The sequence below is a fragment of the Schistocerca gregaria genome, unplaced genomic scaffold (assembly GCF_023897955.1).
Source record: "Schistocerca gregaria isolate iqSchGreg1 unplaced genomic scaffold, iqSchGreg1.2 ptg000457l, whole genome shotgun sequence".
NCBI lineage: Eukaryota > Metazoa > Arthropoda > Insecta > Orthoptera > Acrididae > Schistocerca > Schistocerca gregaria.
In genome coordinates, this window is record NW_026061875.1 from 224,866 (window position 1) to 242,843 (window position 17,978).

At 44.0% G+C, this 17,978-nt stretch overlaps 1 protein-coding gene across 2 annotated transcripts in view; it reads left to right on the forward strand.

Moving 5' to 3' along the window:
* Nucleotides 1-17,978, forward strand: part of LOC126312905 (uncharacterized) — a 216,784-nt gene that overhangs the window by 160,705 nt on the left and 38,101 nt on the right. The window contains exon 4 of one of the 2 annotated variants that reach the window (XM_049992247.1): nt 13,331-13,458. In XM_049992247.1, the coding sequence (XP_049848204.1) occupies nt 13,331-13,458 (128 nt within the window). Of the gene's footprint in view, nt 1-3,199; nt 4,413-13,330; nt 13,459-17,978 lie in introns of those variants that run through there. The other variant, XM_049992248.1, reaches the window with a different exon arrangement.

The following is a 17,978-nucleotide window of genomic DNA, read 5'->3' on the forward strand; positions in this document are numbered from 1 at the left end:
ACAGGATAAGGACGCAGTATTGAAAGATGTAAAGAAGAAGTGGGGGGACAAGGAGAATGTAGGAATACGCTAGTACTACTTAGTGCGCAATAGAATACTATTCAAGAAACGAGCCCCGGACGACTCCAGATGGGTGTTGGTGATTCTGGAGGAACTCGTAAACAAAATTATATGGTACATACATTTGAGTTATGGTCAATTGGAAGCACAGAAATGTTGCGAAGAACTGAAGGAGACATGCTATTTTAATAACATGCTACGGTGTATTCGTTGTGTACTTAGTGTGCGGACCTTGTCAGCGATCAAAGGCGGCCACTGTGGCGAATGCTGCATCATTGCACCCGATAATACGAAGCAAACTATGTGACCTCGCGGCCGTGGATTTATTTGGGCCACTAATACGATCTAAAGCAGGTTTTGCATATGTTTTCGTAGCGGTGGAGCCAACCTCCAAGTTTGTGTGTCTGACTCCGTTGAGGCGGGCCACAGGAAGGACAGTGGCAGCTGCATTTGCAAAGCAGTTTTTGCATGAAGTTGGGCATGTGAAAAGAGTTATCTCGGATAATGGACCACAATTTAGATCGCAATACTGGCATCGAATGCTTCGAAGGAGAAGAATTAAACCCCAGCTCGAACCCCAGTGAGCGTATTATGCGTGAATTAGGAAAATTATGTAGGTTATACTGCAGTCCTGATCAACGACCGTGGGACATACACCTAAAAGGATTTCAGAACATAATTAATGAGTTGCCTAATACGTCAACAAAGCTTCCGCCAATCACTGTGCTAAAAAACAAGGAGCCCCCGAGCAAACTCAAAGAGGTGGTGCCTTGGCCACTAGAGCCGAGACTACGCCGGAACGCAATTGTTGACTTAGCTTTACGCAACATCAAGCGTGCAGCAGAAGCCAGAGTCAAGGCGTATAAGAAAAACGTGAGAAAAACAGTGTTTCATGTAGGACAAAAAGTTCTTATCAGATCACACAAGCTGTCTAACAGAAGGTCAGGTGTCTGCAACAAATTTTTTAATCTCTTTAACGGCCCGTATCGGATAAGAAAGATTCCCCATGAAAACCCCATAGAAGTTGAAACTCTTCGATCGAAGAAATCAAAAGGGCTACACCATGCGTCAAACGTAAAACCATACATTGAGTAGGAAGGACAGTGAGGAGTAGAGAGGACGGTGAAGAGAAACGATTGATTAGTTTACATTTGTGATAAATGCATTTTGAATAATATGTTGGTAAAAATAATGATAAAGATGTTTCTATGTGATTAATTGAAGTGATGTTTAGTTTTTTTTCTTTCCTTGTGCAATTAGGATTTAGGTTGGTCCAAATGTGAAGATAAAAGGTTTCTTTGTGAACGAGTGAAGTGCTGTTTATGGTTTTTTGGTGTAAATTGAAAAGAGTCGCTCCTGAGAGAAGCAAGATCTGTGTTGAATTAATGCAAAACTCAGGAGAATATCCGATCTGTGGGTATTATGGGTCTGGCAAACCCAGGTCCCCAGCTGTTAGTAGCCTTGTTTCCGATTTTCTGCTTTCAGTGCTACTACCTTTCTATTACTATTCTATATCTGTCAGTATAAATGAGGATCTCTTACTATAGTATGCGTGCAGTATGAATATTTTAAGATAGGAGAACTCTGAGAAAGGAATGAGTAAGTTTGGAATCTTGAAAACAGGATGCGATAATACGATTGTTTAACCATTGGCTTCCCAGTATGCGATGATATGTTAATATTGATTATAAATATCTCTTTTGTTCTTTATAGCTGAGTATGTAAAGCGCTGTCTGTGGATTTCGTCAGTATATTGATTCCTTTCAAGGTGAAAGAAGAATTTTGGTTTGTGTAATTTACGTGGCCCTGAAATAGTATTATGGCAGTCAAATGACGAGCAGTTTTCCAGCAAATGGAGAATGGAACGGAAATGTGGATCCTTTTTTGTAGTCTTGACTGATGTTGTGCCAGAGCCTGAAAAATTATTCTGCTTTAATACTTGTCCTAAAAAAGCGACGTTTATGTGTTATGCTGATGCTGTTAGCATTACAGCTTACTGTTTTCGCTGGTGCGGGATGCACTGCAGCCTATATGATTTGCACTGAGGAAATTTCCCTCTTGAAGGTAGAGGAAGATTAAATAATTTTGATTATGGGACCGAAGGAAAGCTTGGTTTAAGGTAATAAGGATGAAGCAAATATTAGTCATTTAAACTACAGGAGGATTCGGATCATTTGTGTCTGTTGTAAGTTCAATATGTTAAGATGAAACTGTTTTACAGAATAGAGGTGACCACAATTTTACCATTCATGAGAAATGAATCCAGAATAACCACCACAGGCGAAATAACTGATTTGGAAGCGAAATGTAACTTAAAGAATGAACGAAATGGGAGCAATATGGGTAAGAAAATGTGGTATAACCTGTATAATTAAAATATCTTTACCCTTTTCAGAGTCATATGTGTGATTAATTCTTGTGATAACGTAATTTTAGATGAAATTTTCGTACTGTTTCATGTGTAAATATATGAGTATGATAAATGTATAATTGCGAGTCTCTTATCAGGTGTGTCAGCTAGTATAAATGTTTTGGCGTGTAAATAACTATTGTTTTTTTATTGTGTATGTTTAAGGAAAGTTTCTCCATATTTATCATGTGACAAGACATATGCCGCGAGCGTCAGGAAGAGAACGAATTAGAACAATGTTGTAGTGGTATAAAAACTGTGTTGAAGTAACATTGAAGTAGCTTGTTGGATTAAATAGCAGTGGATTGAAGTAAAATTTTGAGTTATGCATGTTTATGGGTAGTTAGTTTATAGAATAGACAACAGGTGTGCATGTGAGTGTGTAAATAACATGTGAACCCTATGCTGTCCTGACCTATACTTGCACAAAGCATAATCCTATTCATTTTAGTGAATTAATAACTTATTAAAACGTAAGTGAACCACATTAGTGATGTGGATTTAGATTTTATATTGTCAGTTCATTTAATTTTTATTTTTATTCTGTCAAGTCTTTTCGCTTTTATTTTTTATATTGTCAAGTCATTTAACTTCATATAACTTTTTTTTATTTAAAAAAAAATAAATCTCACTTTTGTTCTAAAAAAATTTTGAAAGACAATACTAAGTGGTATTATGTATGACATTTTGTACTCACATAACTATGATGAACAATTTCTGTGAATGCAGTTGAGAACCTGAAAGCGAACCGGCTAAACTCTTACGAGACAGCGGGAGCAGCGAGGAGGAGGACTAGTTGTAAACCGGTGGGTTTCCCAGCAGGACACACTGTCAGCCGGGCCACTTCGGGAGCGCAGTCGACAACAAAAGAAGGGTACGCGGCAAACACTTCCCTTGCACCTGGAGCTAATGGGCGGCCGCACCAGTGCGACCCTTCGTGGAGGCGATGACCTGAGATGGGCCACCGCGCGGAAATCCATCTGCTGGCAACGCACCACACGCACGCGACCGTGGCGAGACGGGAGCGGTGAAACGACAGAAGACAGGGGATAAAGGGGCGTGGAGCCTTTTGACACATACTGTTCAGAGAAACTGCAGACTTCAACGACGCTTATCAACATTTCCTGGTGGATGCCCACTGACAAGCGACAGTAAATCATAGTTCCATGTTCTCTGGTAGCTAAGAGTGGCACAAAGAAGAGCCATTGTCACCCTTGCCCAGGAATATCAACCTGGCGTGTCAAACGAGGATACCGCACGAATTTCACAACACAAACATGGAACCAAATCGAGATGTAGGTGACACGGGCCACCAAGAGAAACTTCATGAGAGGGCAGAGAAGGCGGTATTGCGACAAAAAAATCCCTACTGACAGCTGCGGTGACGAACCTCCCCTCCCCTTATATTGTGCCTCGGAACAGTGGAACTACTGAGTGTGTCAGTGAACAGTGTTTACACGGTTCTTAGTCCAATGCATACACGTCTGTTCTGTCAGAGAAACTTTGACTCGTGTGTTTTGCAGGGGTTCGATTTATTGGTGTTTATTAGACTGACTCTTGTATTTTGCAGGTGTTCTATTTTTTTTAGACTTTGACTTTTGTATTTTGCAGGTGTTTCATTTATTGGTGGTTTTTTTTAGACGTTGACTACTGTACTTTCAGAGCTGTTTTATTTCTCAATGTTTGTTTTGTGTGTTGTATTAGATCTGCGATATTTTGTTTCGTAAATTCATTCCTATGGGATTGGTTCGTTTATCAGTCAGATAGCTATTCATGCTCATTGGACAGTGATCGATCAGCCTTTGCATGGGGCATATTTATAGTGAGGAACCCCTTAAGGGTAACAATCACATAATTAATTGTAGTTTCAGTATAATGACACAGTGATCACTGTTTGATAACTAACTGAAATATAGTAGAGTGATTAAATTAGTGCCACAAAGTTATTTTAATTCTACAAATTATTAGTTTTTTAAGATATAGAATCTTTTTGCGATAACCACTTTGTAAAACATGTTTTTTCTCTTATCTTTTTTTTGCTTTTGCGGATTTTGCATTGTAATCTTCTGCTTTATATTTTCATGTTCTTTTTTTTAATTGCTGTGGCACCTTTGCTATTTTCATAAATTTTGCTTGTTAATAAACAATAATAAAATTTCTTGTGATCGGTTGGCTCTTGCAATGTGTTGTGGTTGGCAGGGGAGCCAACCGTATGGTTAAAGGAGGCCGAAATGCACGCGTTTCAGCTCACGCAGGCTGGCGTGAGGTCTGGTACATGACAAGGGAATTAGAATTGAGAAAAACGGACGTAGCTGGTGGAATACTTAACTTTAATCCATTAATGGAGAACGTCGCTCTTTATGGTACATGATTCACAATATCAAAAGTACGGATATTGGCGCCTTGCTAGGTCGTAGCAAATAACGTAGCTGAAGGCTATGCTAACTATCGTCTCGGCAAATGAGAGCGTAATTTGTCAGTGAACCATCGCTAGCAAAGTTAGCTGTACAACTGGGGCAAGTGCTAGGAAGTCTCTCTAAACCTGCCGTGTGGCGGCGCTCGGTCTGCAATCGTTGATAGTGGCGACACGTGGGTCCGACGTATACTACGGGACCGCGGCCGATTTAAAGGCTACCACCTAGCAAGTGTGGTGTCTGGCGGTGACACCACATTCCTCCGCCGCAAATCGGCGTAAGGTCGTGGCATAAGGCCTTTGCCCGCCGTGGGGAGGACTGCATGTTGACGTATGCGACGAGGTGGGGTGCCTAACAACAGGCGATGCTGTGCCACCCGCACCCTGCCATTCGGACCGCGGGGAGCTAGGAAACTCCTGAAAACCTGCTCCAGGGTGCACGCCTACATGCGGTGTCTGCGCCCGTAGAGAGAGAGGAGGGGTCGAAGGGTCGACCTCCATCGGGCTGGGGCACCCGACGGGCGAAGACGACATATAGTCCGGAGCGGGCAAGAGTTCCATGTCGGAGAACAACTGGTCACGGGAAGCGATCGGCGGCTCGTGACCAGGGAGGCGCCCGACGGTTCCAGAGGTGCGTCCACTGCGGGCGTCGCCGCGGGAGAACAGGCGGCGGCGGCGGTGGCGGCGGCGCGTCGCCATGGGGCAAAATGGAAGGCAGCGTCGGTAACACCTGGGGCTGAGGCGAGCCAGTAGATGGGTCCCCGGGGCGCTGACCGGACGGCACCGTCGCTGAAAGCAGACGGCGAGCGGCAGACCCCGTGCGACGACAGAGGCGCAGCTGATTGAGATGCCGACGCACCTCACCAGAGGCCCCCAAAACCAGATACATAGCGCGGCCGAGGCAGCGAAGTATGCTCCCTTCGAGCCAACGCCGTGAACCTCGGTAGTGGCGATAGTAGGCAACGTCGCCTGGAGCAGAAGCAGGTGTCTGCCGCTGCACAGGAACCTGATGCGGCGGATGTAGCAAAGACATCAAGGTTCGATGAGGGCTACCGTGGAGCAACTCAGCCGGCGAGCGACAATCGCGGGGCTGAGAGCGATACGAGGACAAAAAGAGCAATAACGCGTCCTCCCGAGAATGCGACTCTTTCAGCTTCAACATCTGTGACTTGAAAGTCGTGACCAATCGTTCAGCGGCACCGTTTGACTGTGGCGAAAACGGCGCGGATGTCAGATGTTGAATACCATTGGCCCTGCAGAATGACTGAAATTCCGCTGACATGAATTGTGGGCCATTGTCGGAAACAATAGTCTGTGGAAGACCTTCATTGCAAAAGATAGCGGATAACGCTTGGATGGTGGCAGATGACGTCGTGGAAGACAGCCGGACAACAAAAGGAAAATTACTGAATGAATCTACCACAACCAACCATCGAGCATTCCAGAATGGACCAGCAAAATCGACGTGTAAGCGTTGCCAAGGGGAAGTGGCTTTTGGCCATGCAAAGAATTTCCGCGGTGGTGCAGATTGTTGTTCGGCACACACCATGCAAGAAGAGCACATATTCGTAATCGCGGCATCGATTCCGAACCAAGTACAGTGCTGACGAGCAAGTTGTTTCGTTCTCACTATACCCCAATGTCCGTGGTGGAGAAGCCGTAAGACAGAGGGACTGTAACAAACGTGGTACCACGACCCTGGACTGATCATTAGCAGAACGCAACAGCAAAACACCACGTCGTACAAAAAGTCTCTCCTTGTGAGCAAATAATCGGCGAACCAACGGGTCCCCGATCCGTGACTTTGACACGGGCCATTGCGTAGCAACAAAACGCAGAACAGGAGCAAGGACAGGGACGGCAGCTGTGGCTGTAGCTACACGACGAAAATCAATCGAAAACGATTCGACCACGTCATCGGTTTCCGCATCAATGAACAAGCAAGCAAGTTCGGAGGAATCGAATGCCCTATCCTCAGCAACAGGCAAGCGGGACAACGCATCGGCGTTTCCGTGCTTAGCAGTGGACCGATACAAGATATCGTAGCGGTACTGCGAGAGGAAAATAGACCAGCGAATGAATTTCTGCGCTGTACGTGGAGGTACAGGCTTGGTCGGATGAAAAAGCGATGTCAAAGGTTTGTGGTCTGTGATTATGGTAAAGTGACGACCATACAAGAAATCATGAAACTTTGTAACACCAAATACGAGAGCCAATGCTTCTTTTTCGATCTGTGAATTATTTCTTTGCGCAGACGAGAGCAATTTGGACGCAAAGGCAATAGGGTGATCGTGCGATCCATCTTTGTGCGCAAGCACAGCACCGATCCCGAAATCCGATGCATCCACCATCAACAAAAGGGGCTCCTGGGGATCGAATGGTGTAAGACAAGTATTGGAAAGCAAGGCCGATTTAAACTGGCGAAAGGCGCGTTCGCATTCCGTCGTCCTGACGAACGGAACACCTTTACGGCGTAAGCGATGAAGCGGAGTTGAATTGGAAGAGGCCTGTGGCACATAGCGATGGTAGTAATTTATTTTTCCCAGCACTCTCTGTAGCTGCTGCAAATTCTGCGGCGAAGGCAAGTCTTGTATGGGACGCAGTTGCGTGGGACTGGGATGTATGCCTTGGGCATTGAGTACATGTCCCAGGTATGGTAAGTCCCGAGCAAAAAACACACATTTGTCCTTTCACAAGGGAAGACAATTTTGTCGCAAGACCTGAAATAATGTTCTGAGATTGGCCAAATGTTCCTCTTCCGTGTTTCTGGAGATCACAATATCGTCCAGATAATTTGCTGCAGTAGGGACCGACGCACAAACAGTTTGTAGATATTGCTGAAACAATGCAGGAGCGGATGCACACCCGAATGGCAGTCGTTTGAATCGATACAAACCAAGATGCGTGTTAACCACCAAAACGCGCTGAGATTCTTCGTCCACCGGTATTTGCAAGTACGCATCTGCGAGGTCCAACAAAAATATTTACCCGGGCACAGTTTGTCAAAAAGATCTTCCGGGCGGGGTAAAGGAAAAGTTGCAATCACTAGTTGTGGATTCACTGTTGCCTTGAAGTCCACACAAAGTCTCAACTTGCCGGAAGGTTTTGGCAAAATTACTAAGGGTGATGCCCAGAGAGAAGCCTGCACACGTTCAATCACACCTTGTGATTCCAAATCGTGTAATGTTTTTGCGACCTCATCACGCAATGCGTGGGGAACATTGCGCGCTCTGAAAAATTTCGGTTGCGCGTTTACTTTCAGTTCCAAATGTGCTTTATAGTTCTTAGCGCAACCGAGGCCAGGTGCAAAAATGTCTGCAAATTCTTCACTTAGACGAGAAACACTGTCGGAAGGCACAGTCTGGTTCACTGATAGGACCTGATTTACTTTAGACAAGTTAAACAACTGAAATAAATCGAAACCAAGCAAGTTCATTGCAGAAGAAGAATGAAGGACGTAAAATGACACAAGTTTTGTTTGTCCTTTGTATGTTGCAAGAAGGCTGCACTGTCCTAACACAGGGATAGCTTGACCGCAATAACTACTTAAATTAACCTTTGCGGCAAGCAACGGAGGTGTGCCCAGCAGTTTGTAAGTGTCTTGGTTGATCAGTGAAACTGCAGCTCCGGTATCGAGCTGGAATGGTATCACTTTGCCGTTAATGTCCAAGTCGACGAAAAGTTTATTGTCCTGCTGACGACAAGAGCGACTGTCTCGTGCAACGTGAACTGACACTGGTACATATCACTTGTGACTTGACGGGAGTTCCGGCGATGTCGACTCACACTATTTCTGGGACGAACAGTCACTGTTAGAGATAGTGGCACTGCGCGGAGTGGATTGAACTACATGAATTTCCATGGATGAAGTTTCGCAAGCCTGAGTATCCTTGGTTCGATTCCGATTGCGGCGCGAAGCAAAGGGCCTGGAACGGTTTTGAGCTTCCGATCTGAGATTTTTTGGCAAACACTCTGAACATGTCCTTTTTTATTATAATAAAAGCAAATAGCTTGGCGTGACGGGCAATTCTCACGCGAATGTTTAGAAGCACACCGCGGGCATGATTTGATCACTGCATTTGCTTGCCTGCGCGGCACACGCGGCTGAGAGCCTCGCGCCAGCGGCGCGGCCGGGCGCGAGGGCTGTTTACTGCTCCGTGCAGCTCGCCCGGCGGACCGGTTAAGCTGACACACGGCCGGCTAAGTTTCAAATGATTCCTGAGCAAAGTCAAGTGTGTCCTGCCGATCCAATATGTCCATCACTTGTTGAAGAGAGGGAGTGACTAGTTTCAAAATCTGTTCCCTTATACGAACATCAGAAACGTTCTGTGCAATTGCATCACGTACCATAGTATCTGAATAAGGGAGTCCACATTGACACTCAAAAGCACAATCCTTAGTAAGGCTTTGCAAGGTTGCAACCCACTCCCGATTAGTCTGACCTGCCGTACGTTTTGTACGAAAGAAGTATACAGTTTCGCAACTACATTGACTGATTCTTTGAAATATGCATCTAATGCAGACAATATTTCTTGGTAGGACAGACTTGCTACGTCGCATCGGGGAAATAATTTGACTATCACACGGTACGTGGTCACCGTTACCGACGATAACAAAAAAGACTGGCGCTCGTTACCTTGAATTCTGTAGGCGGCGAGATGGAATCTAAATTGGCGTGATCACTCCGTCCAGCTTTCCAGTGCAGCATCAAAAGGTCGAAAAGTTGGCGCAACAACGTGTTGTGGCTGCATTAGCGATGAAGCGGCTGCTGCCGCATCGTTTTGCATCGCACGTTGACCCTGGACTAACTGTCCAAGGGCATTCAGTAAGGCCTGCGTCTGCTGATTCTGTAAGCGATAAAATTCGGACAGTATATCTGGAGATTATGGCGAAGCCATTACACAAGTAAATCAGGGAAATATCGATACGAACACTTTGACTCTCGTCGCCAATGTTGTGGTTGGCAGGAGAGCCAATCGTATGGTTAAAGGAGGCCGAAATGCACCCGTTTCAGCTCACGCAGGCTGGCGTGAGGTCTGGTACATGACAAGGGAATTAGAATTGAGAAAAACGGACGTAGCTGGTGGAATACTTAACTTTAATCCATTAATGGAGAATGTCGCTCTTTATGGTACATGATTCACAATATCAAATGTACTGATATTGGCGGCTTGCTAGGTCGTAGCAAATAACGTAGCTGAAGGCTATGCTAACTATCGTCTAGGCAAATGAGAGCGTAATTTGTCAGTGAACCATCGCTAGCAAAGTCAGCTGTACAACTGGGGCGAGTGCTAGGAAGTCTCTCTAGACCTGCCGTGTGGCGGCGCTCGGTCTGCATTCATTTATAGTGGCGACACGCGGGTCCGGTGTATACTACCGGACCGCGGCCGATTTAAAGGCTACCACCTAGCAAGTGTGGTGTCTGGCGGGACACCACACAATGAGCAAATACTGGTGAACTCCATAAGGGTAACAACCAGAATTTTTTTTCATATTAATGACACAGGAACCATTATTTATACTTGCTGACCGAATTAAGTCTACACTATCTTTTAAATAGGTGTCACAGATTGTTTATTTTTCTCTTTGAAATTAGTAGATTCTAAAGATGTGTTGAAATTGTTGTGTTTTAGCAAGTAACTGGTGACCTTTTGCCTTTCCTTTACATTTTTGGTTTAAGTTGGGTGTGAGAAGCCTGCTTGGGAATGTCCTAGCAAGGCCAGAAAATACCCTGCACAGTCTTTTCCCGGAGCGTTGGGGTTATGAAAGGTCTCTGTTGGATTCCTTTCATGTTAATTTATTAAATCTGTTGTCATTTACGGCATAAATTCCTCTTCTAAATTTACTGTGGCGTTTCTGACTATCTGCGAGAATACTGAGCAGTGGAACGTGTTACTTTTACACATAAACAAGAACGATCTGTCACACTACTACACTTTAAAGCACAGTTTATATCTAATTCATATATGTAATTCATGTCTCACAGTCTCATACGGAACCTACATCCGCTTTCTTTTATATACGGTTTGTGATAAGATACTGTCATCCCCTTCCATTCTGTGAGAAAGAATGAATGAGCAAATATATTTCTAGTTGCATGCTGGATGGTAGTAGACAAGCCTGTCTGCTAGAGAACAGTAGGACCAACGTCGGAACAGGTAGCTACGCTTTCTAAAAGCAAAGAGGTTTCTATCTTTAGTATTGTCCTGTCCGTCCCTTGTCATGTTGGTATAAGAAGCTGCCTCTCTGGTCACTTCCGTTTTGTATACGGAAACACCCTTGGTAGGAGCGCAGGTCAGTCTGTCCGTGGCGACCGTCTGAAGTGGTAAGATTGTAAGGTGTCAGGCAAATCCAACACCTTCCATGAAAACCCTGACATGATAAGCAAATCCAGTGGTATGCCACATAGCTCCGAATAAATGGTGACATTAAATTAACCAAAGTAATACGAGTAACGAGTGAGCAAATGGAATACCACAGACTAACACAAGAATGCCTAAATGCATGTTGTACCTTCCCACCGTGAGGCAGACGCAGTTCCGAGGGGAGAAAAGAGAACAGAAGCCGAGAGCAGAACCGTGTTACGCTAGAAGGCTCTACGATAAGGGACGGACACCCACGTCATCAGCCTACCTCTAAGACTACTACCCGCACGTTTTAGCGTGAGACTTTATCGCGTCTCTGTTACGTCAAGGATCACCTCCCAGCCCATGTTAAAAGCTGGAGCCCTGCAGAAAAACAGTATAGATCTTACGATAACACAAAAGGGCCACTACCACCCACAAGTTTTAGCGTGACACTTTTTCGCGTGTGTGTTACATTAGGACCACCCCTCAGCCCATGTTAAAAGATAGATCCCTCCAGAAGAACAGCATAGATCTCACGATAACGCTAAAAGGACCACACCAGCTGCAGTTTTTAGCGTGAGACTTTTTCGCGTCTCTGTTACATTGCAAATTTTAAAAACATTGCCCCACCACGAAAACTATAAAGTTTCTCATTGGATAGAAAGAATTTTTGTAGGCGGGGCTTAAGGTTAACATTGACACCCTGATTGGTCAGATGAAAACACAGCCAGGTAGTTTTTTTTAAACCAACTTCGGTAAACTGTAGTAAGGAGAAGTTAGGAGAGGAGTTGCTTCCGAGATGGCGAGGTGAGCGGAGCTGTGCTGCCCGCCGCTGCCCTGACGCTGCCTAAACACCGACAAGGTAATGAACGCACGCGATGCCGCTTTTTTGAGCGCATAAGGCTTCACTCAGAACTGCAGAAGTCTCATCTGTTACATCCCGGCTGATGTTAGGCTGATGACGTGGGTGTCCGTCCCTTATCGTAGGGCCTTCTAGCGTAACACGGTTCTGCTCTCGGCTTCTGTTCTCGTTTCTCCCCTCTGAACTGCGTCGGTCTCACGGTGGGAAGGTACGACATGCATTTAGGCATTCTTGTGTTAGTCTGTGGTATTCCATTTGCTCACTCATTACTCGTATTACTTTGGTTAATTTAATGTCACCATTTATTCGGAGCTGTGTGACATACTACTGGATTTGGTTATCATGTCAGGGTTTTCATGGAAGGTGTTGGATTTGCCCGACACCTTACAATTGTTTCACCCATCAGTTTAATAGTAAGACGATAGTAACCAGTTCAAGGTTTTTCTTTTGTAAATTGCTTTTCGATCTAATTTATTTTAATTATCAAAATTATTGTGGAGTTACACTCTTTGTGTAAACCAAGTTGACTACGTGACGCATGTGGTTTAAGCATCGAAGTAGCTCTCAGCTATTCTTTTCGGGAAGATTTCACAGTTAGTTAGTATGAATTTAGTATAACAGTGTGTGGTAATTACATGACGGACAGGATTGCCCTACGAACGTTACTTCTTTGGGTGAAAATTGTATCGGTTGGTTGTGGTTAATTTTCTTTTGCATATGTTTCAACGTTGTTCGTGTGTTATTTTGTGACTGCAGTGTTGCATGTAGTCTCCCAATCTTGGCTCTCTATTTGATGTGTTCTGTATGATTACAAACTCACATTTTCAAAATCCTTAATAAGGCACCAGTTTAGTTATGAATCAAGTTTAACATGCTCAAATTTCATATATATATATATATATATATATATATATATATATATATATATATATATATATATATATATATATCACTGGTTGTCATATGACGATTAAAAGATTATAATTAATGTTAGTCTGGTTTGGAATTTGGTAAGCTAGACTGGATACCTGGTGAAACAGTTCCTCAGTAACGCAAGGTTAACTTCCCCAGACAGCTCACAGCTTTTATCCCACTTTTGTGGTCATGAATAGCAGCACCGCTTACACCTCAAATTAAGGCAACAACATTACATGCTTTCATAGGCTTTGTGAGCTGGTGGTGTCAGAAATCTGTTCCACTCGATTCTCCACTAGTATCTTATTTGTCTTCTTGTGCAGAATTCGAGGCTGATTACTCAGTCTACCTGGAGCACCTCGCAAACTTCACGCAGGACATTGCGCACGTGATCTCACTTGGTGTGACGCATACCTCACAAGTGTTCGTTCCCCTCGCATTCGAACATATGGTAAGTGTTGTCACACAGCGATCGTAATTATAGTATTTAATACGCTATAGTTGAATAAATTTTTGTGTGCTGATGTGTATGGTGTAAAGAAAAATCTCATCCATCGCAGCTCCATCGAGTTTTGCAACTGATGATGCAAGGAGCTCTCACGTTTTGTTTCAGTTAAACTGCCAGATAACTGTATATATTCATGAAATAATCTTACTGATGACAATCGATGTGTTGATGCCATATTACTGCTAAGAGGTACTCTTCTTTTGGAAATGGAGACCAATATATTCTTTTAAAACTGATGGGTGAAGCTGATGGGAAAAATGTGACAAATGAAGTTCTTTTAGTAAATGGTAGTTACATTACAGAATATGTTAAAATATTTACTAAACTATTCTTGAATTTCATTTATCTTAAAGAAATTCACAATGTGTTGAAGTCTACAATAATTATCACAATTTATGGGCGAAATACAGTGACACAGTAGATGCACACAATAAAAACATATGTAAGTTGGCAGTTTCACAAATACGACAATGGACCTGGCCATAATAGAGTCCATGCACAGTCGGGAGTAAAAGCTAATGTATTCAACTGATAGCAGACGACGAAGTGAACATTCCGCGTAAGTGAGCATTCGAGATAATCGATGTTTTGAGTTGCAGGCGCAGGTTTTTAGCTGGTCGGTGGTTACAGGGTGCCACCTTTTGATTTGAGATGCACTCTGGGGGCTTGAGGTGAAAACTTGCACAGGGGTGTGTCACTAGTGATGAGGTCTATAAGTCGTAGTCGATATCTGACAGCTGTGATAGCTCCCTGTTGCAATCAGAACCACTTACAGCATTCCTCCCTCCCCATCCATTCAACAAGGAGGCGGCACGTATGGGCGTAATTGGTCAAGCTTTTATCAGTATCGCTTTTGCATTTGGAAACACTACTGCTACTGCTCCTCTCCATAAGTCTGTTAAATGTCGCCTTGAAGAGTGTAATGTGAAAGACACAAAGCAACAACCCTGGGGGAACACTGTTCAATAGAGTGATCAGGAGCTTGCATATGCTGATGATATTGATTTGTTATCTAGGAGGAAACAGGAGCTGGAAGAAAAGCTTGAAAAAGTAGCAAGATATGGTGCAGAGATGAGGCTGACCATTAATCAGTCAACGACCAAGTATATGATGACATCTAGGAAAAGATATAGTGAAGGAGAAAGAAGCATTACTTTGAATGGAAAAGAATATGGACACTATGAGAGCTTTAAATATCTTGGTTCCCTGGTAACTGAGAATAATATTAGGAGACAAGAAATACATGCAAGGATTGCAGCTGGTAACAGGAGCTACTTTGCGCTGGTTAAAGTGTTTAAAGCAAGGAGCCTTACTATGAATCTGAAGCCAATGGTGTATCTTACTATAGTTATACCTGTGGTTATGAATAGTTCAGAGACCTAGACTATGACACAAAACGATGAGGAGTTGTTGCTAAGCTGGGAAAGGAAGATACTTAGGAAAATCTATAGGCCAGTGATTGATAGGAATGTTTGGAGAATCAGAAATAATAAGGAGATCTGAGAGTTGAACAACAAACCAGATATTGTGACTGAAATAAAGAGTAATAGACTGTGTTGGTTGGGAGATTTAGAAAGAATGGTGGAGAACAGCACAGTCAAGAAAGAATTCAAAGGAAAACCCAGCGTATCTCGTATGTATAAGGGGCAGACTAAGAACTAGTTGGCTAGACAGCGTGGAAGAGGACTTGAGAAGGTTGAGAGTGAGAACATGGAGAGTCAAGGCAGCCAGCCCTACAAGGGCTGTAGTGCCAACGAGTAGTAGTAGTAGTAGTAGTAGGGGTAGTAGTAGTAGTAGTAGTAGTGTTAGTACTATAGAAGTTCCATTGCTGTGCATGGATTACAATAATAATAATAGTAATAGTCAAATGTGTTAATTTGTTTCCAAATTTTGCAGACTTTTAACTTTCCACAGTTGTCTACAGACTTTTAGTTTTTAATCTCTAACCACAAGCACTTAATGTAGCAAATGTGAAAAAATCAGGTGTTTCAGTTGCAAATATATACCTTTTGTGTTGTGTATATAGAATGAACCATTAATACACTCCTGGAAATGGAAAAAAGAACACATTGACACCGGTGTGTGAGACCCACCATACTTGCTCCGGACACTGCGAGAGGGCTGTACAAGCAATGATCACACGCACGGCACAGCGGACATACCAGGAACCGCGGTGTTGGCCGTCGAATGGCGCTAGCTGCGCAGCATTTGTGAACCGCCGCCGTCAGTGTCAGTTAGTTTGCCGTGGCATACGGAGCTCCATCGCAGTCTTTAACACTGGTAGCATGCCGCGACAGCGTGGACGTGAACCGTATGGGCATATAGTGGGCATGCGGGAGGCCGTGTGGGCGTACCACCGAATTGCTCAACACGTGCGGCGTGAGGTCTCCACAGTACATCGATGTTGTCGCCAGTGGTCGGCGGAAGGTGCACGTGCCCGTCGACCTGGGACCGGACCGCAGCGACGCACGGATGCACGCCAAGACCGTAGGATCCTACGCAGTGCCGTAGGGGACCGCACCGCCACTTCCCAGCAAATTAGGGACACTGTTGCTCCTGGGGTATCGGCGAGGACCATTCGCAACCGTCTCCATGAAGCTGGGCTACGGTCCCGCACACCGTTACGCCGTCTTCCGCTCACGCCCCAACATCGTGCAGCCCGCCTCCAGTGGTGTCGCGACAGGCGTGAATGGAGGGACGAGTGGAGACGTGTCGTCTTCTGCGATGAGAGTCGCTTCTGCCTTGGTGCCAATGATGGTCGTATGCGTGTTTGGCGCCGTGCAGGTGAGCGCCACAATCAGGACTGCATATGACCGAGGCACACAGGGCCAACACCCGGCATCATGGTGTGGGGAGCGATCTCCTACACTGGCCGTACACCTCTGGTGATCGTCGAGGGGACACTGAATAGTGCACGGTACATCCAAACCGTCATCGAACCCATCGTTCTACCATTCCTAGACCGGCAAGGGAACTTGCTGTTCCAACAGGACAATGCAAGTCCGCATGTATCCCGTGCCACCCAACGTGCTCTAGAAGGTGTAAGTCAACTACCCTGGCCAGCAAGATCTCCGGATCTGTCCCCCATTGAGCATGTTTGGGACTGGATGAAGCGTCGTCTCACGCGGTCTGCACGTCCAGCACGAACGCTGGTCCAACTGAGGCGCCAGGTGGAAATGGCATGGCAAGCCGTTCCACAGGACTACATTCAGGATCTCTACGATCGTCTCCATGGGAGAATAGCAGCCTGCATTGCTGCGAAAGGTGGATATACACTGTACTAGTGCCGACATTGTGCATGCTCTGTTGCCTGTGTCTATGTGCCTGGGTTCTGTCAGTGTGATCATGTGATATATCTGACCCCAGGAATGTGTCAATAAAGTTTCCCCTTCCTGGGACAATGAATTCACGGTGTTCTTATTTCAATTTCTAGGAGTGTATGTGTGTTCATCACATCCCTAACAGAAGTCACCAAATATCCATTTCCAACCCATCTGATCTAAAATAGTCCTCTGGAAGTTAAATAAGATGTGTCATCATTTGCTCTCATAGAAACTACCATGTTTGGAACAGTTGCTGATTGTATATGTATTAATGAATTATTGGGAGATGCTCTATGGTGATACAAATATACCAGTAAACGCACAAGTGAATACGTAGAAAAGGAGTATACTCTTCCTCTGATACATGCATTGCACTTGGGGATTAACAGTGTCTTCTACAGACTATAACTTGAAAGGGTGGCTACCAATTTATGACTTTTGCTTTGTTTTAAATATATATGAGTTCAAAATTCTAATTTTTTAAGTGTACTGAAAGTTTATTGTGGCAATATAAATACTACCTTGGAATTTGAATATGGGTGGGGGTGGGAAGTCTACGAGAATCACATGTGGTAACTTGTCATGATTATATATTTCACAGTTCATCTGAAATTTATTGTAACTAACAGACACAAACGTCACAAGTATTGCCACTTCCACTCAAAGGGCTTTGTCATGATATTCCGAGTACCAAAAACGAGCAGCTTCTTAGTGTCAAACTAAAAGGTTTGTATGTTGTAGTACATTTTAGTAAATTTACAGTTATTAAAATATTTCAATAATATACAAATGTTTAGTAATTCAGATTAATGGCTCCACCTCAAATCTCCAGCACGTTGGCTAATTTACAAGTGCGTGAAATGAGCAAGGTGATAGATACAACAAATTCTATAATGACATATTTTTATTGACTCAGTAAAATTCTTGTAACTACTTAACACATTGGAATAAAGCAAATGTGTGAACAAGTTGTAGGTGACATACAATTGGATAGTTCATATTTTCAGTTGGCTTTGTTAGTGTGATATGCTCAACAGTAATGATACAGTTCAATAGTTATGAATGATTTCATTCTTTTAACTCTGTTACAGATGATTAAAAGATTTTCAGTGTTTACTACAGTGAAACAAACTGACTGTT